Raw genomic sequence first — 18,236 nt, 5'->3', positions numbered from 1 at the left:
CACAACCGTTCAAACTGAACTTTCTTTAATTTGTAAAGAATATTTTACTTTCTCCGTCTTTTATGGTGTGTAAGTGTACAAAATGCATTTTTTTTTTCTCAAGCAATATCATGGAAACAAATAACTTCTCATAAAATTTAAAGGTAGTAACATCCAACAAAAAAAAAAAAATGCAAGGAGTGACGTCATGTTAATGTCACAAAGGCAGGCCTTTTGTTCCGTCCCCGTGGGCGCCACATTTACAATTACTACAATTACTCATTGAGGTCACATTAGTCGACTTTCTGGAAATCGTTTAGTCCCTTTCGGCTTTAATCTTTAATCTGCTTCTATTCACTGCATTCAATCGAGAACATCCCTCTTCTGGGTTAACAACCCCCCCCCCCCCCCGCACATACACATACACACACACACGCACACACACGCGCGCGCGCGCACATACACACACACATATGCACACGCGCACGTTGAAAGACAATATCGAGCACATGATAATGCTCTTTCCCAAACAACAGTGGTTGCAATAACTTAAACTGAAAGTCAGTATGAATAAACCAGTTTACAGTTAGCTTATTAATTTCAAGAGAAAGTCTGCAATGTACTTTGACTTTGACATGGTCAGATTGTAAAAGTGACTAACTCATTATGTATCGCCATCGTGTTTTACCCAACTTGCTAAAGCCGTATGTTCGAATGAGATTTTCAAGGCTCAACTGAAATACCACATTGATCGTGATTTAAAGATATGATCGCAAAAAACGTATAAGCGCCATTTTTAAAGATTTCAAAATCAGTCTATTATCAGACAGAGGAAAATGAAACCTTTCCAGTGACATTTCACTTGTAAAATGAAATTGATGTTTTTGAAGTTATCTATGATAAAAGATAAATCCCACATTTTCTCATCATTTTCTTTGTTTTGTAGCAGCTCTAATCGCAAATATCTCAACTTCAGAAGAATGGCGTTTACTCGTTTTTGCGATCAAATCCTTCATTTACTGGTGATGCCCGTGCCTGTAGTGCATTGGACTGAAGTCGTCTCAGCACATGACGTGAATCATGGCAGATTCGATATAAAACAATCATACAATCAATACAACTTAAAACGATCAATTTGATTAATTGTATATTATGAAGGTTATCAAGTTATTGTAAGAAGTAATGTCGTTAGGGTGATTTAACAACGGAGATATAAATGTAACAGCATACCTGCTCGTAGCTCTGATTACAAGTAATTTATTTTGTACTTGGGACCCCTTTTGTCGGGAGCAAGATTTTTCTATCATCTAAATCAAAATTCATAGATTTCGTTGTTGTTGTTTTTTTTCAGATGACAGGTACATTGAACACAGCCATACTAATCTCTGCAAAAGAGCAAGCGTATAATTTTGAAGCATGCCACGACACACAGACACACACGCATATGAAGAAACAAACTGTTAATGCATTTTTTTTTTTGTCAAAAAAGAATGAGTTTAGTCGAATAAACTCATTTTTTATTGGCAAGAAATTGCATTACCAGTTTATTTCTTCATTTCTTCGTGGGGCCAATACGTGAATTCTCAACATGTTTTATATATATATATATATATATATATATATATATATATATGTCTGTGTGTGTGTTTGTGAATTTGTATTTAGTAGTATCATCAATTCAGGAGTTACGATCCACGTTTACCTTTCAAATGAAGCTTCTCGCTCTACGTATATTACTACCATGCTTCAACGTCACAATTTTAAACACTCAATATTCATTTATTTATTTTTTTTTTTTTGTGAGGCTTGATGAATAACACGAACACGGTATCAGAACTTACACATTCATTCGATATCTTTGTTGAACAAAAGTTTATTGATGACATGACTACCATTCACTGAGATACTATAACATGTATACTACAAAAAGAACAGGGATCCTACAACACGTACAATATAAAAAGAACAGAAGCGAAACTGGTTGCTTTACATAAATTGTACTGAAATTACCACCAATGATGTGATTGGAAAATAACTGTTCTGCAGCCTCGTTTCCATAACGTGGCCCGTGACCATCAGGAATAGATGTCGGGAAACCACTTTTTCTGAAATTATGTTGTTGTTTTTGTTTTGTTTTTTTTTTGAGCCTCTTTAACACACCTGCCAATTTTTGCATGGTTATCAAGGTTCTCAGTCATGTTATGTTTATTTAATTTACTTTCTTACTTCTTAGTCACAGTACGTGGCATTTGACGAACGTTGTCAAGCCTGTAAATACTTACATAATCGTCATGATTTATTGTATTTTCTTAATTTTTTTGAAACTATTTTATTTACTGTGCTTTTCTTTATGGGGGGGGGGGGGGAGGTCCAAATTGCATTGTCGGGTCATCAAAAAAAAAAAAAAAACCAACGCAATTTGATGATTCTGATGGCCCGAATTCTCCCCAAAAGAAAAAGTTAACGTCGAACCATATATTATACACTTTTAAATAATGTGACGGCGTTGTAACATATAATACTATTCCCCCGACTACTTCTGGTTTGAAAGCATGGTCTTCATTTCGTTTCAAGAGACTTCCACTGACTCAAAAATATCATTGATAGGCAATAAATCTATTTCGGAAAATATAGATAACACATTATAATACGAATGATTTTAGAATGAGCTAAGATACAAAGCGTACAAATTATGAATCTTCATTCGGAGGAAATATTGTAGGTGAGCATCCAGGGCTTTCTCTCATTTTGACCCTCGCAGCTTTCCATATCTGCAGACAAATGTCATAAAGGGATCTTAAAATTGTTGTCAAAGAAATATAAACATGCAGGATATGGAGAGAATTGAAGAAAAAAATATGGTAGGCAGTATTCTGTGTTCTTAAAGAAACTGTTTTGTTCATGGAAAGGCAGGTGGTACCAGTCACTTAAAGTATATCATTTGAGGCACTCCTGAAGTAGGAAAGAAAAACGCAAGGAAGGCAGTGAATATACATCGCAAATGAGAAATATGTTATAAATCAGGAAAAGGAGGACATAGTGATTCTATTTTCCTATGTAACAGAAAACAAGCCAATGATATGGGTAGCACTTTATGAAGATAGGCGTGTTCCAAATTTCCTCAAAACATGTACCAAGTATGCGAAGAACACACCATGTCAAGCCGAGTGTAATTTTTGTTCCCGATGTATATTCATATTTCTTTCGACAAACACATTAATCTCGTCGTCTGCATCTCTCATAATTCTACCCAGGTGACGACTCCAAATAAAACTACCAAGGTTTTATTAGGGTTTCTCGCCAAGTACCAACATACCGATATGGTAACATGGTAACAAAAATAGTAGCTAATCGTAAATGTTATACCATCATTCTATTCGATAACTTTGTCAAAGCACGGATTCAGTAGACAAAACACGCTGTGAAGATACCTACCTCAATCAGAAGACATTTTTTCTCTTCACGAGGACAGTGAAGCAGGTGATGATGGAGAGGATGAAAATGACGACGAGAAGAGCGTACGTGGTCGACGATTGTTGAAGGACCCGTCGATGAGGGCTAGCTATGGGACCTCCTGTCGATAAAGCATCAATGGACAACGGCAGCGTTACTTGCTCCTTCCTGATTTATTTTTCCTGCATTTCTCCCGTAGTGCGTGGGTTTTAGCTCGGATTTTTTTTCTGAACTAGCCACCACACCTTAAAAGCTCTCTAGGTGTAATATTTATTCGTTACAAAATGCCTTGCTGACATACTCATTTGTTTTAAATTGTCGATTTAGATAATTGTTTTTGTCTAACTCAGCAAAAGCACTTTAGACTGTGGCGAAACGTCGCAGAATAACTATAATGATAAAGAGAATACGAAAGAAATATCATGCCGTCGTACTGGTTCAAATTAACCAAGCTGTTCCAATTTGACAGTAACCTCGATCATACATTTGATTTAAATTGCCGAGGGTAGCATCAGACAATAGTATAAGTCCAGGAGACCAGTGAAGATCACGGATCACTCGACAAGCACATTACTTCTTCGAAGCCCTAAGATAAAAACTCTCTAGCGCCCTCACGTGTCTCTATGAGCGAGGATATTACCTTCTTTTTTTTTACCCCTTGAAATGACTAGGAGATAAGTGATCCCCTGCATACACACAATTTAAAAGAAGTGAGATATAATTGGTATTGAGGCCGCGAAGCAGTGATACTTCTAGAAGTACCTTAAGTTCCATATACGCACTGTGTGATTTGCTCCGAGAAGGATAAACCATGATACTTTAACTTACCAGAAGGAGTTTCTGTCTGGCAATGTTCCATCCATGACAACGTGTCTCCGATTCCGTTGGTCGCAGAACACGTGACATTGATGCAGCCATCGGGGAGTGGAGACAGGATCGCTGAGGCACAGCTGGAGGAGGACAAGGTGTCGTTATCAGCTGTAATGGTGTATGTGTGGAGATGTGGGTAAGGCTGGTCAGAGAGTTCAACATGACAGGTGATGATTAGAGTTACCAGGTTTCCTTCACCTCTGATTTCCGTCGTCTGGATCCTAAGGATGTTGCTACCAGGTTGTTCGGGACCGGCTTCTAGAACGAGACAAATTAGTAAAAGGGGAAATGGTTAAATATCAATACTGGCCGTGGAAAAGTACGCTTAGAATTTTCCTTGTCATACTGTCATCAGTGATGTAATAGCGATATGGAAAGTGATTATATCAGCAGTTTTGATGTTTGCTGTTGGCGCTTTACAGCTATAACATGGTAGGCCTATTTGTAAGGACTCAAAATTCATCTCTCACCAATTCCAATTCGCTTGCTATACATCGAAAAGCTCTGTAAAGAACATTGCCTGGCTGGCGCATCTTGATGGGATACTAAATGTGTTTGTTTGTTTGTTTGTTTGTTTGTTTGTTTGTTTGAGTATTTCGAATGTGTGAAATAATAAAAGTCGGTATATCGACTTTTATTCCTGAAACGCCCTCCCCGCTCACTAGTTGGCATGCAGAACGAAGGTGGTACGTCGATAGCTTTGGCCCGATGTATTGTATGTAATCGAATGTAACAAATCACGTAACCACCACAATCAGGTAAGCTCTGAGAATGTACAGTATTTTCGGCGTAGCGTTCTGGCTAGTATTGCGCATTTTTGTCATTATCTAATCGCGATCGTATTATGAAAGGGTTATCTAACACAGTTCTGCATGGTTTACGAGAACCGTGTTTTGGCTTTAAATTTACACAGTATGCGATCATTTTGGTTTCAATAATTTTCTAGTTAAAGGTGCCACAACTGCTTTTACACTATCAACAGTTCGATTTAACTGTAACCTCACGACAATCAAATGCATTCTGAATTTTGTAGAAACGTATTCAACACAAATGAAACCAATACAGATTTACATAAACAAATGTTAATGAAAGCTGCAATCTCTTTCATTTTGGAAAAACTGAAGATCGAAAACAACGCTAACTTAGTTTTTTTCTTACTTTACTGCTAGTTCCACAAAAAAAAAAAACAAAAAAAGAAGCGTTTTCCATTTACCTGGCTGTGAAGGGCAGTAGGTCTTGGTCATTTCAGTCTCTCCATATTCATTTATACCAGTGCACACGACATCAATGCATGTGTTGGGTTGAGGGTCAATCGTCACCGTAGGAGAAGCTGAATCGGAAATGACGTTATCGTCGACTGCAATGAGGTACGTGTTGATTGGTGGAAAGGGTTGGTCTTCTGGATCCACGTGACAAGTAATGATGAGACTTTGTTCAGCAGCTTCTTGAGTCTCAAACCCCACATTGATGATTCTTTCTGGTGGCTTATCTGTTGTATAAAATATGATTATTGTTGATGTATTGATTACTGTCTAAACCATGCAGGAAATTAAATGTGGAAGCACCCTTAGCCTAAAAAAAAAATTATTGCAGGTGAATGGAAAGTTTAAAGGTACTAGCCCACATTTGCAAACCCACGAAAATCAAAACTGCATAAAACAGGTCCAATATGACTTCAAGTACAAGTTATAACAGTAACATACCTCACCTGTCGCTCTTTGTCTATACCATTCGATAAAAGAGAGAAAATCATCGTTTTAAAATCAATTTTCAAACCGGGTCAACCCGACCCAAAATCGAATTACGAGCGCGGGCTATAGCTACGTAATGTAACACGTACGTGGACCGGAGCTAGCGAGCGTTATACGCATGCATACGGATTACGGAGCATTTTCATTTATTTTTATGAAAGTAATGGACTAATTGGAACGAAATTTTGCACAGGTGTTCCTGCAATCATACCCAAACTCCATGCTAACTATGAGACCAATTGCTGCAGGTTTACAAATGTGGGCTAATACCTTTAATAGGGGAAGGTCTTCCAAATTTTGCTCTCAGTTTGTAGTTACATCCAGAAAGCACGTGTTACATGAAACAGATACCAGCCGATTATCATGGTTATCATTATACCTATTAGCAAAGTATACAATTCCAAAGCAACGATATAATTTTGGCCGATTACTACGCTGACTCGGCTTTTAAAGACAAAAATGAAAATGAACATATAGGGATGGATGCCGGAGCTACTATGATTAATATCTGAAATCTTGTTAGACCAGACTGGAGGAAATTACGTGGAAATTTAAAGGCAACAAGAGTTCCTTAAATTGTTACTACATAGTTTAACATGGGCGTCACCCCTTCAGAACCTAAAAAAAAAACAAAAAAAAAACGCTTCAGTCCGCGAGCGATCTCAACGCCAGACGCGAAATAATTGTTCTTTTTTTTATTTGTCTTCTTTTTTTTATTTTGCACCAGGAGGAAAAAATAAAAACAAAAACAAAACAAAAACAAAAACAAAAAACAATCGCACCCCGGGCAGCACTGATGCTATACATACACATCACGTGTTTACTATCTATCGCCCGTATATACTGTATACGTGAGGTATATATTTCATTCACTGTGCAACGGATTATCAATTCAGAAAATGCAAAAGCTCCGTCGTATGGGAGGGAGATACCCCGCCCACACCCTCCCCCGTTATAGGTCTCCAATCAGTGGCGTAACTGGGGGGGGGGGGGGGGTGGCACGTGCCCCCCCGCCCCCCCATCCGCTGGTTTTTTAAAAAAAATCAAAATGGTAATTCAAGGGTTGGTAAACTGCTTTTGAAATTGACATGAAAGGGTGAGCAAGAATTTTTTTTTCTCTAAGATTCCTTTTAACCATAATTAAAGAGGCATCAATAGTGTGAAACATTGTTCAAAAAGCCCGGAGCCGACAAAAGATTGTGATTCAGCGTGATTCCTGGTTGGCATTCTGAATGATAAGCAGGGTGGAGCAGTGTACTCAGAACATCTGAACGGCAAAGAGTCGCTGCAATGTTGCGCAATGTGATGTAGAATGTACACCTCTACCTTACACTTCGTTATATCAAAGCTAGATCACTGAGTGTTGCTTTACATACTATAGTCTATATCGAAATGCCTTGCATTGCCAATAATAAGACTTGACCTGGGCTATTTTCCAACTTTTCCATGTATAAAACACACACACACACACACACACCAAACAATTAGGGGATGCTCTAAAGTGCAGATTTTGGACATCCTTCCCCCGCTTGGTCACTTCGACGCCTCCTCGCTGGTCATACCTCCCCCAATCATGAACATAAACCGACATCCTTGACTACCAGTGGTGCACCGCCCCTCCTTAATTTCCAAAGCGAAAAGGAACAGCTACAAACGGCAGTTTTTAGACTGTAAAATGTCAAAATTTTCAAGCTCGCTCGCTCGCATTTTGATCAATTCAATTCAATTCAATTCAATTCAAACTTTCATTTTTCGAAAAGAACATAAACATTTCACTTTCTTTTATCAAAACAAAGTAAATTGAGAAAACATAATTGTGGAACCTTGGGGTAACAAAAACGTTTAAGGAAAATTTATTGACTGAAGTGATACCGACGATATAATCGTTAAGCCATTCTCCTGATGTTGCTGCCAGTAATTGCCAGCAGTTGCGCCCGGTGCCCCCCCCCCCCCCTTAATTTCGAAAACGAAAAATAGCTACAAACGGCAGTTTTTGACTGTGTCAAAATCTTCAAGCTCACTCGTTCCGCTCGCTCGCACTTAATTGTTATGCCATTCTCCTAATGTTACTGCCAGTAATTGCTAGCAGTTGCGCCCTGTGCGCCCCCCTCAATTTCCAAAGCGAAGAAATATAGCTACAAATGGACGGTTTTTTTTTTTACTGTAAAATGTCAAATTTTCAAGGTCGCTCGCTCCGCTCGCTCGCATTTAATCGTTATCCCATTCTCCTGATGTTGTTGCCAGTAATTGCCAGCAGCTGCGCCCCGTGCGCCCTACTTAATTTCCAAAGCGAAAAAATATAGCTACAAACGGTAATTTTTTGACTGTAAAATGTCTAAATTTTCAAGCTCGCTCGCATTCAATTGCTTTGCCATTCTCCTGATGTTACTGCCAGTAATTGCCAGCAGTTGCGCCCGGTGCGAGCCCCCCTTCCTTTATTTTCAAAGCGAAAGGATGTAGCTAAAAAACGGCATTTTTAAACTGTGAAATGCCAAAATTTTCGAGCTCGCTCGCTTCGCTCGCTCGCATTTTATCGTTGTGCCATTCTCCTGACGTTGCTGCCAGTAATTGCCAGCAGTTGCGCCTGGTGCGCCACCCCTCCTTAATTTCCAAAGCGAAAAGGAATAGCTACAAACGGCAGTTTTTAGACTGTAAGATGTCAAAATTTTCAGGCTCGCTCGCTCCGCTCGCTCGCATTTTAATCAATTCAATTCAATTTCAATTCAAACTTTATTTCATTTTTCGAAAAGAACATAAACATTTCACCTTCTTTGGTAACATAGAATAAGGTTGCATAATCAAAACAAAGTAAATTGAGAAAACATGATAATATTGTGGAACCTTGGGGTAACAAAAACGTTGTAAGGAAAATTGATTGACTGAAGTGATACAGACGATAATTATAATCGTTATGCAATTCTCCTGATGTTGCTGCCATTGAGTAATTGCCAGGAGTTGTGCCCGGTGCGCCACCCCTCCCCTCTCCTTAATTTCGAAAACGAAAAAATATAGCTACAAACGAAAGTTTTTTGACTGTGTCAAAATTTTCAAGCTCACTCGTTCTGCTCGCTCGCATGTAATTGTTATGCCATCGATCTCCTGATGTTACTGCCAGTAATTGCCAGCAGTTGCGCCCTGTGCGCCCCCCTTAATTTCCAAAGCGAAGAAATATAGCTACAAACGGAAGGTTTTTTTGTACTGTAAAATGTCAAAATTTTCAAGCTCGCTCGCTCCGCTCGCTCGCATTTAATCGTTATCCCATTCTCCTGATGTTGTTGTCAGTAATTGCCAGCAGTTACGCCCCGTGCGCCCAAAGCGAAAAAATATAGCTACAAACGGTAATTTTTTGACTGTAAAATGTCTAAATTTTCAAGCTCGCTCGCATTTAATCGCTTTGCCATTCTCCTGATTTTACTGCCAGTAATTGCCAGCAGTTGCGCCCGGTGCGAGCCCCCCTCCCTTTATTTTCAAAGCGAAAGGATGTAGCTAAAAAACGGCATTTTTAAACTGTGAAATGCCAAAATTTTCGAGCTCGCTCGCTTCGCTCGCTCGCATTTTATCGTTGTGCCATTCTCCTGACGTTGCTGCCAGTAATTGCCAGCAGTTGCGCCCGGTGCGCCACCCCCCCCCCCCCCCACTTTAATCTCCAAAGCGAAAAGATAGCGCTAAAAACGGCAGTTTTCGGACTGTAAAATGTCAAATTTATAAGCTCGCTCGCTCCGCTCGCTCGCATTTAATCGTTATGCCATTATCCTCATGTTGCTGCCAGTAATTGCCAGCAGTTGCTCCCGGTGCGCCCCCCTTCATTTCCAAAGCGAAAAAAATATAGCTACAAACCGCAGTTTGGGATTGTAAAATATCATAATTTTCAAGCTCGCTCGCTCCGCTCGCTCGCATTTAATGGTTATGCAATTCTCCTTTTTTTTCGCAAAAAGTCCCTCCGTGGGAGGGGCATCCCCCTCCTACACCCTCTCCAGCTCGGTTGCTTCGCTCCCTCGCCAAGGATCTCACACCGTCACATAATGTACCTCCGTAACTGTCCTTCATAGTATTTTTATTTTCACTATGCTCTGTTCACGCGACTTTTACACTCTTGTTTTTACAAAAAGTTCCAACCGTGGGAGGGGGTATCCCCTCCCACACCATCCGCACTGAAGGAGAGGAATGGATCATCGCCGAGGATCTCACACCGTCACATAATGTACCCCCGTATAGTCCGTCATAGCGAAAGATTCGTGTATGTATACAATTACATGTATAATGTACAATATCATATAGAGTATGTGTAAATGTACATGATGACACAGGAGCCAATAAATCAAATAAAGAAAAAATCTCACAGTTTACATTTACTGTCAAAACGCACCCCCATGAAAAAAAGCTGGTGACGCCCTTGTTAAACGTGAACTAGAGTGGCCATAGGCTGCAGTAAACCCCCCCCCCCCCCAAAAAAAAAAAGAATAACAAAAACAAAGACAGAATTGTCGCACTGTAAAAGAGCACATTGTATGAAGACTACCTACCTCGAGGACAGTGTGTAAGCGTAGCTGAGGTCGTTCCAATCCCGTTCGTCGCGGAGCACGTGAGTCCGATGCAGGCGTTGGGGCGTGGTGAGAGGATGGCTGAGCCGGAGCTTGATGACGATAGAGTCGTAGAGTCAGTACCGATGGTGTAGGTGTGGAGGTACGGGGACGGCTGATCAGTGAAGTTCACGTGACAGGAAATGACCAGATTAACCAGGTTATTCTCGCCTTTGATCTCTACAGCATTGATTGATAAGATGTTCTGTCCTGGAGGGGTACCGGGACTTGGAGTGATACATGGAGTGATGGACAGGGGTACATCGACACCACCTGTTTAGTAAATTCAAATGTTATCCACACGTTATCCGTTTATTAGTTAATTTTGATTTAAACGGCACACAGCATGTTTTGAGAAGAAAAACAAATAATGACAGGACAGTCTATGACGATAAATATACCAACAGAAAAAAAAAACAATTCAACAACACTGCCAATCAATAATAATTTATTGTAAGGCTCGTATTGAGTCTCTAGACCCTCATCCGTGCAAATGTTTGTTTCAAATTCTATTTAGCAATAACATGAAAGATATACAAGCGTATGTAAACTTTAGTTGAGAACATAACATGAAAACGGAGAAGTTGACTCTTAATTGCATACATTAGATACATAACTTGCTGAAAAGAATGGTATGAAATGCACATTTTGTCACGTACATAAATAGAAGGAAAGTTGTGTGTCCATTTTCAGTTTTCGTTGCGCGCTTCGCAGGTAATAATCAAATAATTTTTTTTTTTCATTGTGTCGCCTCAGTACATTTCCCGTTTTCCTGTTTGAAAATGCGAACGTCATTATATCGTGCTTTCTGTCACGTCTCCGGTCACTGCAGCTTATTTTGCCATTGTCGGTGCAACGAATGCTATCCATATTCATTGATTATACAATATTATTGACTTTAGTACACAGTGAAGACATACGCGCGTTTTCATAAAACTTGTTATCAATAACAAGTTGCGATAGTTGTTATGAGCTACTGAAATCCTTTCATCTGATTCTCTGAGAGCAAATTTGTCATTGAAATGTAGCAGTTGTTACTGATTACAATGTACAAGTTTATGAAACGGGACCTTGGAACAAGATGTGACAGATGCAGAGAGCGACCACGATTTGTTAATTAAGATTTCCTCGAATATTACTTTTCATCCACAACTTCCGACGCACTTTGTAAAGTGTATGAAGTATTGATATTAAGTTGTAATTGAAAATGCTTGCATTAATAACAAATATGAAAAATTCACCTGTTACGTCCAGAGTGGCAGAACGCACAACACCGTACACATGACACTGAAGTGTATCGCCGTGGTTTGCTGTCGTTGGGGTGAATGTCAATCTACTCGTCATGTCGTAGAAAGTGTAGCGATCAACGCCGTAAGCTAGGCCTTCGTTCAAGTCTCCGTTGGCAAATATTGCGGCCGCAGCACTCAGATTTCCTGTGATTTTGTGGTAACCAAAATATCGATAGGGAAATGTACTGTTTTACGATAAGGTAATGATAGTTAACAGAGTAATGTATAGGATGATGTCAGATTCGTGATACTGTCACATACAAACAGATCCAACTGGCAAATCACTAACGAAGGAAGCAGCGCTATTGCTCTCGAAGCAGAAGACTATACAGATTAAGACAAACTCACGTTCTCCAGTACATCTTACGCCCACATCATCGTCGTGCCCACAGCTGGAGGTATCGTCCGATGCGTAGCATCCCCACGGGTAACGGTAACACTCCAATAGGGAATTCTTATCCGATGTTGGACAGTAAATTCCATGGTCTAACCAAATAGGGCCTGATCCTTGTCCGAAATGGGCGTCGTGATGGACTGATGCCGCCGATGAGTACCCAAGCTGTCTACACACTGCGTGAGCTTCTTTCATATCCCATCCCCAGTCACACGCAGTGCCCCAGATCCCGTCACACCGTATCTCAACTCGGCCCTCATGTTCGTCAGACCCTCCAACAAGTCTCACTGAAAAATAGTGAATAACAATGTAAAAGTGTTTCCAATATCTAATAACATGAATGAATACCAAATCGAAATTTCAGATTCCAATAGAAATGATTGTGCCAAATCAAATCAAATCAGATCAAATCAAATCAAAACAAAACAATTTGAATCAAACCAAATCAATTAAAGCGAGTTATCACCGTAATTTCGCGGCTAGGAGAGAAAAATTTGTTGGAAATGAAAAACAAAATGAAATGAAATGAAATTGAATTAAATGAAAATCTTCAAGACGCAGTCAAACCTCCATGCAGTCACTGTTTAAGGAAACAAATATTTCTTTGTAATTCTTCTCATTACACTATATAAGAAAAGGGTACGTAGAAGCTATCTCAATTCTGAATAATCCAAACTATGAAAAAGAACATTTTGGTTCACATCAGCATAAATGCAACAAGCAATTATATCCTATACCGCTATGATGTAACACTAAATAACATGTAATGAAACAGCTAGATGGTAAGAACAAGATTACCACAAAACATTTTCCCCCTCAACATGTCAATATGCATTCAAGGTAAGCACGTTGCCATGGTACCAAGATAATCTTGTACGTTCCACGGTATTGAACATTCAGGGTTTGAAAAGAATCAGCCCTTCATGCAAACAGGTGTTATGAGTTTGAGGAAAACCTTTGTTCAAATGTGGTACCAGAGTAGATCAACTAGTAGTTTTACAGACCCGATGGAACACAGCCTGAGGCTGAATAAGTGCCGTGCTGGAGTAATCACATTAAAGTGAACTTCATGATAATCATTTTAAGAGCTCATTTTATCTTTAAAAGAGCCTCAACAAATAAGGAAAATATGACATGTCAATACCTCAAAGTAATCGTAGGTCGAAGGAATTGTTTTCAAATGAACACATATTCATTTTCTTGTGAGCTAAATGTGCTTTGCAAATGGTCATTCTCATTGGGAAAATCTGATTTCTATTTTGTGTTTAAGTAAGCTGTAGCTAATTCCGTGTTCAATATCACTTGAACGCAGACTATTGTGTGAGGACTTGCTCTTTCAGAACAGCATTAACAAATTCGTTTAAAACATTGAATTTACTAAAAACTCGGTTCTATATACTTTGTAATTCTAGTTACTTACCTCATGATTTGTAGCGTGAATAGGTGGAATAGATGAATCAACAGACATTTAAATACACGATCAAAACTTTCATGGATTAAGGGAGAAACAAAGCCAACGATCCACCAATTCGCTAATGTGTTAGTCTGGTTCTTTGGAATGAATCCATAGTAATATGTTCTCTGTACTCACCAGTTCTACCGTCGCACGGCCGTGAGCAGTGACTGCCTCGGAAAACGTAGTTATAATACTAGCATTGCCGCTGAGCGACTGTGGCCTTCTGCAAAGTCAGTGTTTCTTGTTCTTTATTCTTTCAATCCATTTTGCTCAAAATACCATGGCAATATGTTCCAGAAATTATTCATCAAGTTTCAGACTTGTCTTCTAGACAATGCCATCTCATATTATAACCTTGCTTTCGTTTTGCACCTTAGTTCTATATCAAATGAAGGACAATTCTTCATAGAAACACATTTCAGGAAATACTTTCGTTTCCGTCGTTCATAGAGAAAAAGTAACAAACAAACAAAAATAATGAACAAAGAAGTCATAAGTAAACAATTTTATGATACATTATGCTCCTACAGGTTAATACCTCAGAGAAACTGTGTCTGAAACGTAGAGATCTATAGCATTCATTAATCATTACCACTTAGATTAATAAAAAAGTTCATCTCTTTGACTGAAATTATTTATGCTCTCTGTCAAATTCCTTTCACAAAATCGCAGCAATACGATCGAAACTCATCAGCAATATTGTCTTTTACTAGAAAAATGACCCATAATGCACAGTCATGGTTGTTGATGCCACATAATGAGCAGGGATGGGATTTTGAGTTGAGACATAACTCACACACAAACCTATGGGGTCCTAGGGCAGAAAAACCTCCTTATTTTGAATAGATTTATTCTTTTACATAACTTACATCAATTCACATCAGACTAGGGAGGTAATAATAACAAAATAGGTATTGTCATCTTTCTGCCACATCTTTTCAAAGCTTAAAAGTCTAAGATGAAAAGATTGACCGATGTCGCTAGGTACCCTTAGAGAGTACGCTGACAAAAGAACATTGTCTTCCTTTTGCTACGTGTAGGATACGTGGTGTGTACTGTCCTCGATCGACACGCTTTTCATGACAGATTATTATGACTTATTATTAGCTCAAACACGTCGATATTTCATCTTATGCCACTGTATATCACAGAACAGTACTTTTTGTTTTTTGTTTTTACAAACTAATCGAGGTATTATAGAAGAAAGTTAGAGAACCTGCATATATTGTTAACCTGATGCACTGCATTCGGATTTAACGGAGTAAGAGACAAAAATTCAAGATAATTCGTCCTTTTTAGCTTCAAAAAAAGAGTTTCCATATTAACCACTCTTAATAGGGACGCTTTTACTAATTTCCATCGAGTTGTTGTACTTACTGAACAGTTTGTGCGTTCTTTGCTTAACGACACTACAGAAAAACTCCTTATATTCGTATGTAACTTACTGACAGGATCCGGTAACGTTAGAGCATGACGAAAAACGTTCAGCTCTAAAGGGTGATCAAGTCCAGTTCATTGCTTACAAAAGCTTCCTGTCTTGACTGTTTTGGTCGTTCTGGTTTATTAATGTCACGTCAAATATGCGATGATGATTGGGAGGTGATTATGGCATAGACAAGAATTCCTTCGTTTCATCCTAGGTATATCCTTAGGTGGACCGTTGTCAGTGGAAGTTATTCAGTCTTTTAACTCCCAATGAAATCTTGGTCGCATGTCTCGTAAAATCTGAAGATTTGACGGTAATTATAAGTGATATCAAAATTTCAAATTGTCAGTAGTAGTTCCTGCACTTCTATCTTGCTTACTGAGCACTCTGAAAAGAAATACATGCTTGATGTAAAAAATAGAGGACTGATTACAGCTCCTTCCACCCGCATGGGGCCAAAGTTCATTTCCGTCGCCTTTCATACTTTTATCAGATATCATCGAATTAATAAAGAGAAAGTTATTTTGAGTGTGTTTGATATGGAGCATAACAATCAGTGGTAATGTCTCTTATTGGATGCATTGAACACTATACGTACAACATGCTTCAAAATATATGAAGCTCGTGTTCAGAAGATAAGATTGTAAAAATGAGGTATATTTCGCGTGGGCATAAAACATCTCTTGACTGTACCAGACAGACGTGTTTTGCTAGGAACTAACCAGTGCAACAATGGACACATAGACACCACGTAGAATGGGAGGAAGAAAAACAGTCCTTAGTGTAACGGAAATGATTGCCTTTTAAATACTTTATAGTATCCATGTTAACTTATCATTGTGATTTATCTGAGGTTGGTTGTAAACAGAATTTGTTACACATGATTTGGTCAACTTAATCAATATTTGTAAATTGACGTCGTCCTCTCTATAATGTCCTCAGAGTGTCCGATGAGCGAGAGGGAAATTTCTGCCTTCGAACTCTTACATCAGAGCGAGTGAACGTGCTTGGTATTTTCGTATTTTCTGGTCCAACGAAGTGAACCATTGTTTCGATATTCCCACGTAATCCTCTCAGGGAATTATCTAACGGATTTCATGTATTTTTATAACAGTATTGCTCTCTCGAGATACCGTAAATTCGATTTGAAAGAGTGTGGTGATGTATCTGTGTGAAAGGTCACTTCTGTCGCACAAAACTATGTATCGTTGACTATGTTTTGATTCGGGTGAGGAGCGGATATTCCATAATGATGAATCACCTCCTTTGGTTCGGGTATCCCAGATATCATCTGGGGCTGGGACTGAGGGAAGAAGTTTTCATTTATTGAATGAATTTCGTTTGGCTCCACCTGCAGAAATATACAAACGGATTTTCGTGTTCGTTATGTTTAATGTTTTGCATCCCTTTTACTCTTTTATCCTTGATGTAATACCCTCATATAATATACCAAGCAAATTAACTTGTCAATGCTTTTAAAGGGCTTATTACAGTCATATACAAGGAAACAAATTGCCATTTCTTATTCTAAAACAATTTAACTCTAAATTTCCCAGGAACGTGAATTGTTTCATCTGTTACATTTCTCCTTCCCTTTTTATTTTGCTATACTCCAACAGTATATCAATAAGCCATTTCTGAATTATCTCATGTGCAATTTGGGAAATGACCTTTTTTCTCTCAGTAAGGTAGTCCCGTATAAAAGTGAAATAGTCCATAAACTTGTCTCACGTAACTTTTATTCATGGAATTCATATTTAAAAAAAGAAGAAGAATAGAATTGGGAGGCGAAGTGACCAGAAAACCCCCGTCAATTAATACTTGGGGAATCATACATGTTATTGGTTTACATTGTAGCATGCACAAGGTTTTTGCGTTATTAAAGTAAAATACTTATAGACTTTACTGAGCACTTTGTTCTATGTGTTGACAAGCGCTACTTATAGGTGACACATGAGTCGTAAATACATCACGTATGCTTATGTCGGTAAATTTAAAAACCAACATGCCTGTTGTGGCAATGACTTTTAATTTTCTGCTCATGCGCACTACGAATTGGCTGATTGTTGTTCCTGGGTTTTATCTTACCACAGTGTCATCTCAGTTTAGAAGGTATGCAGTGCTTGATATAGCGAGATTGTCTTTATCAAAAGTCAACAATAGCGCAGGTTTTATTTCTAGTCCCAGGGAAAAAGGTCGCTAATATCCCAAGTAGCATATCGATCGTTCCTATCATTACGTTGTAACCGGAACGGATCTGAATATATGTTTGGTATGTCACCGAATTTCTCTTCGAGATTTTCTGATGTATTTTATTATTATTGAACGAACCCACAAGGTTATGGTATTTTTCAAAATACAACGGGAAGTCAACGACCAAATTATCCTTTTCCTCTTTTTTTTTTTAGCAGCAGATTTCAGAGCACCTAAATTTTCGATTAAACTTTTTATGGCTCTTTGTGTTTGTATGTATGTGAGTGTGTATAATAAGTGGGTACTTGTTGATTTGCAGGAAAAGGTGTATTCTTTAGTTTTTGTCCTTGATAGATTTAGTAGAAACAACACAGGCAAGACCATCCACAAAAGTGAATGTAAAACTACAAAGAAATTGTAAACTCTTGAAAAGAAGATGTAAAAATATAGATTTGATACATTCGCACTAATCAATCAATTACCAGCACTTATTATATTATGGGCAGCGAGATGAAAAAAGGAAAATGCCAATTTTCACTTTAACTTAATGATCGCAATGATATCCATGTCTTAGCTAACATCAGAAAAAAAGACAGTTATGGAACATGACAAATAGTTTCGTCCAAAATATCAACATTCATTCATTAGGTTAATCCATGTCATGGATTTCTCCTTTTCATGAACACATTGCGTTCAACTTCTCCAATATGGGCATATTTATATAATATTGACTGGCCTCGAGGGAGATATCAGAAAACATTGCCCAAACTGAAAGAATATTGCCCGAGTCGAAGACGAGGGCAATATTCTGTCAGTGCGGGCAACATTTATCTGGTATCTCCCTC

General features: G+C 38.6%; 1 protein-coding gene across 1 annotated transcript in view; it reads right to left on the bottom strand.

Annotated features, from left to right (window-relative positions):
- Positions 1–3,419: 3,419 nt before the first annotated feature.
- LOC140241182 (uncharacterized) overlaps positions 3,420–18,236 on the bottom strand; it is a 31,823-nt gene continuing 17,006 nt past the window's right edge. The window contains exons 5-10 of the mRNA XM_072320942.1: positions 12,271–12,603; positions 11,875–12,066; positions 10,577–10,906; positions 5,516–5,791; positions 4,261–4,560; positions 3,420–3,553 (exon numbers count right to left, since the gene is read on the bottom strand). Of these exons, the coding sequence (XP_072177043.1) occupies positions 3,420–3,553; positions 4,261–4,560; positions 5,516–5,791; positions 10,577–10,906; positions 11,875–12,066; positions 12,271–12,603 (1,565 nt within the window). The remainder of the gene's footprint in view (positions 3,554–4,260; positions 4,561–5,515; positions 5,792–10,576; positions 10,907–11,874; positions 12,067–12,270; positions 12,604–18,236) is intronic.

The sequence above is a fragment of the Diadema setosum genome, chromosome 17 (assembly GCF_964275005.1).
Source record: "Diadema setosum chromosome 17, eeDiaSeto1, whole genome shotgun sequence".
NCBI classification, from domain to species: domain Eukaryota; kingdom Metazoa; phylum Echinodermata; class Echinoidea; order Diadematoida; family Diadematidae; genus Diadema; species Diadema setosum.
The sequence above is the reverse complement of the archived record's forward strand: the minus strand, read 5'-3'. Positions and strand labels throughout refer to the sequence as shown.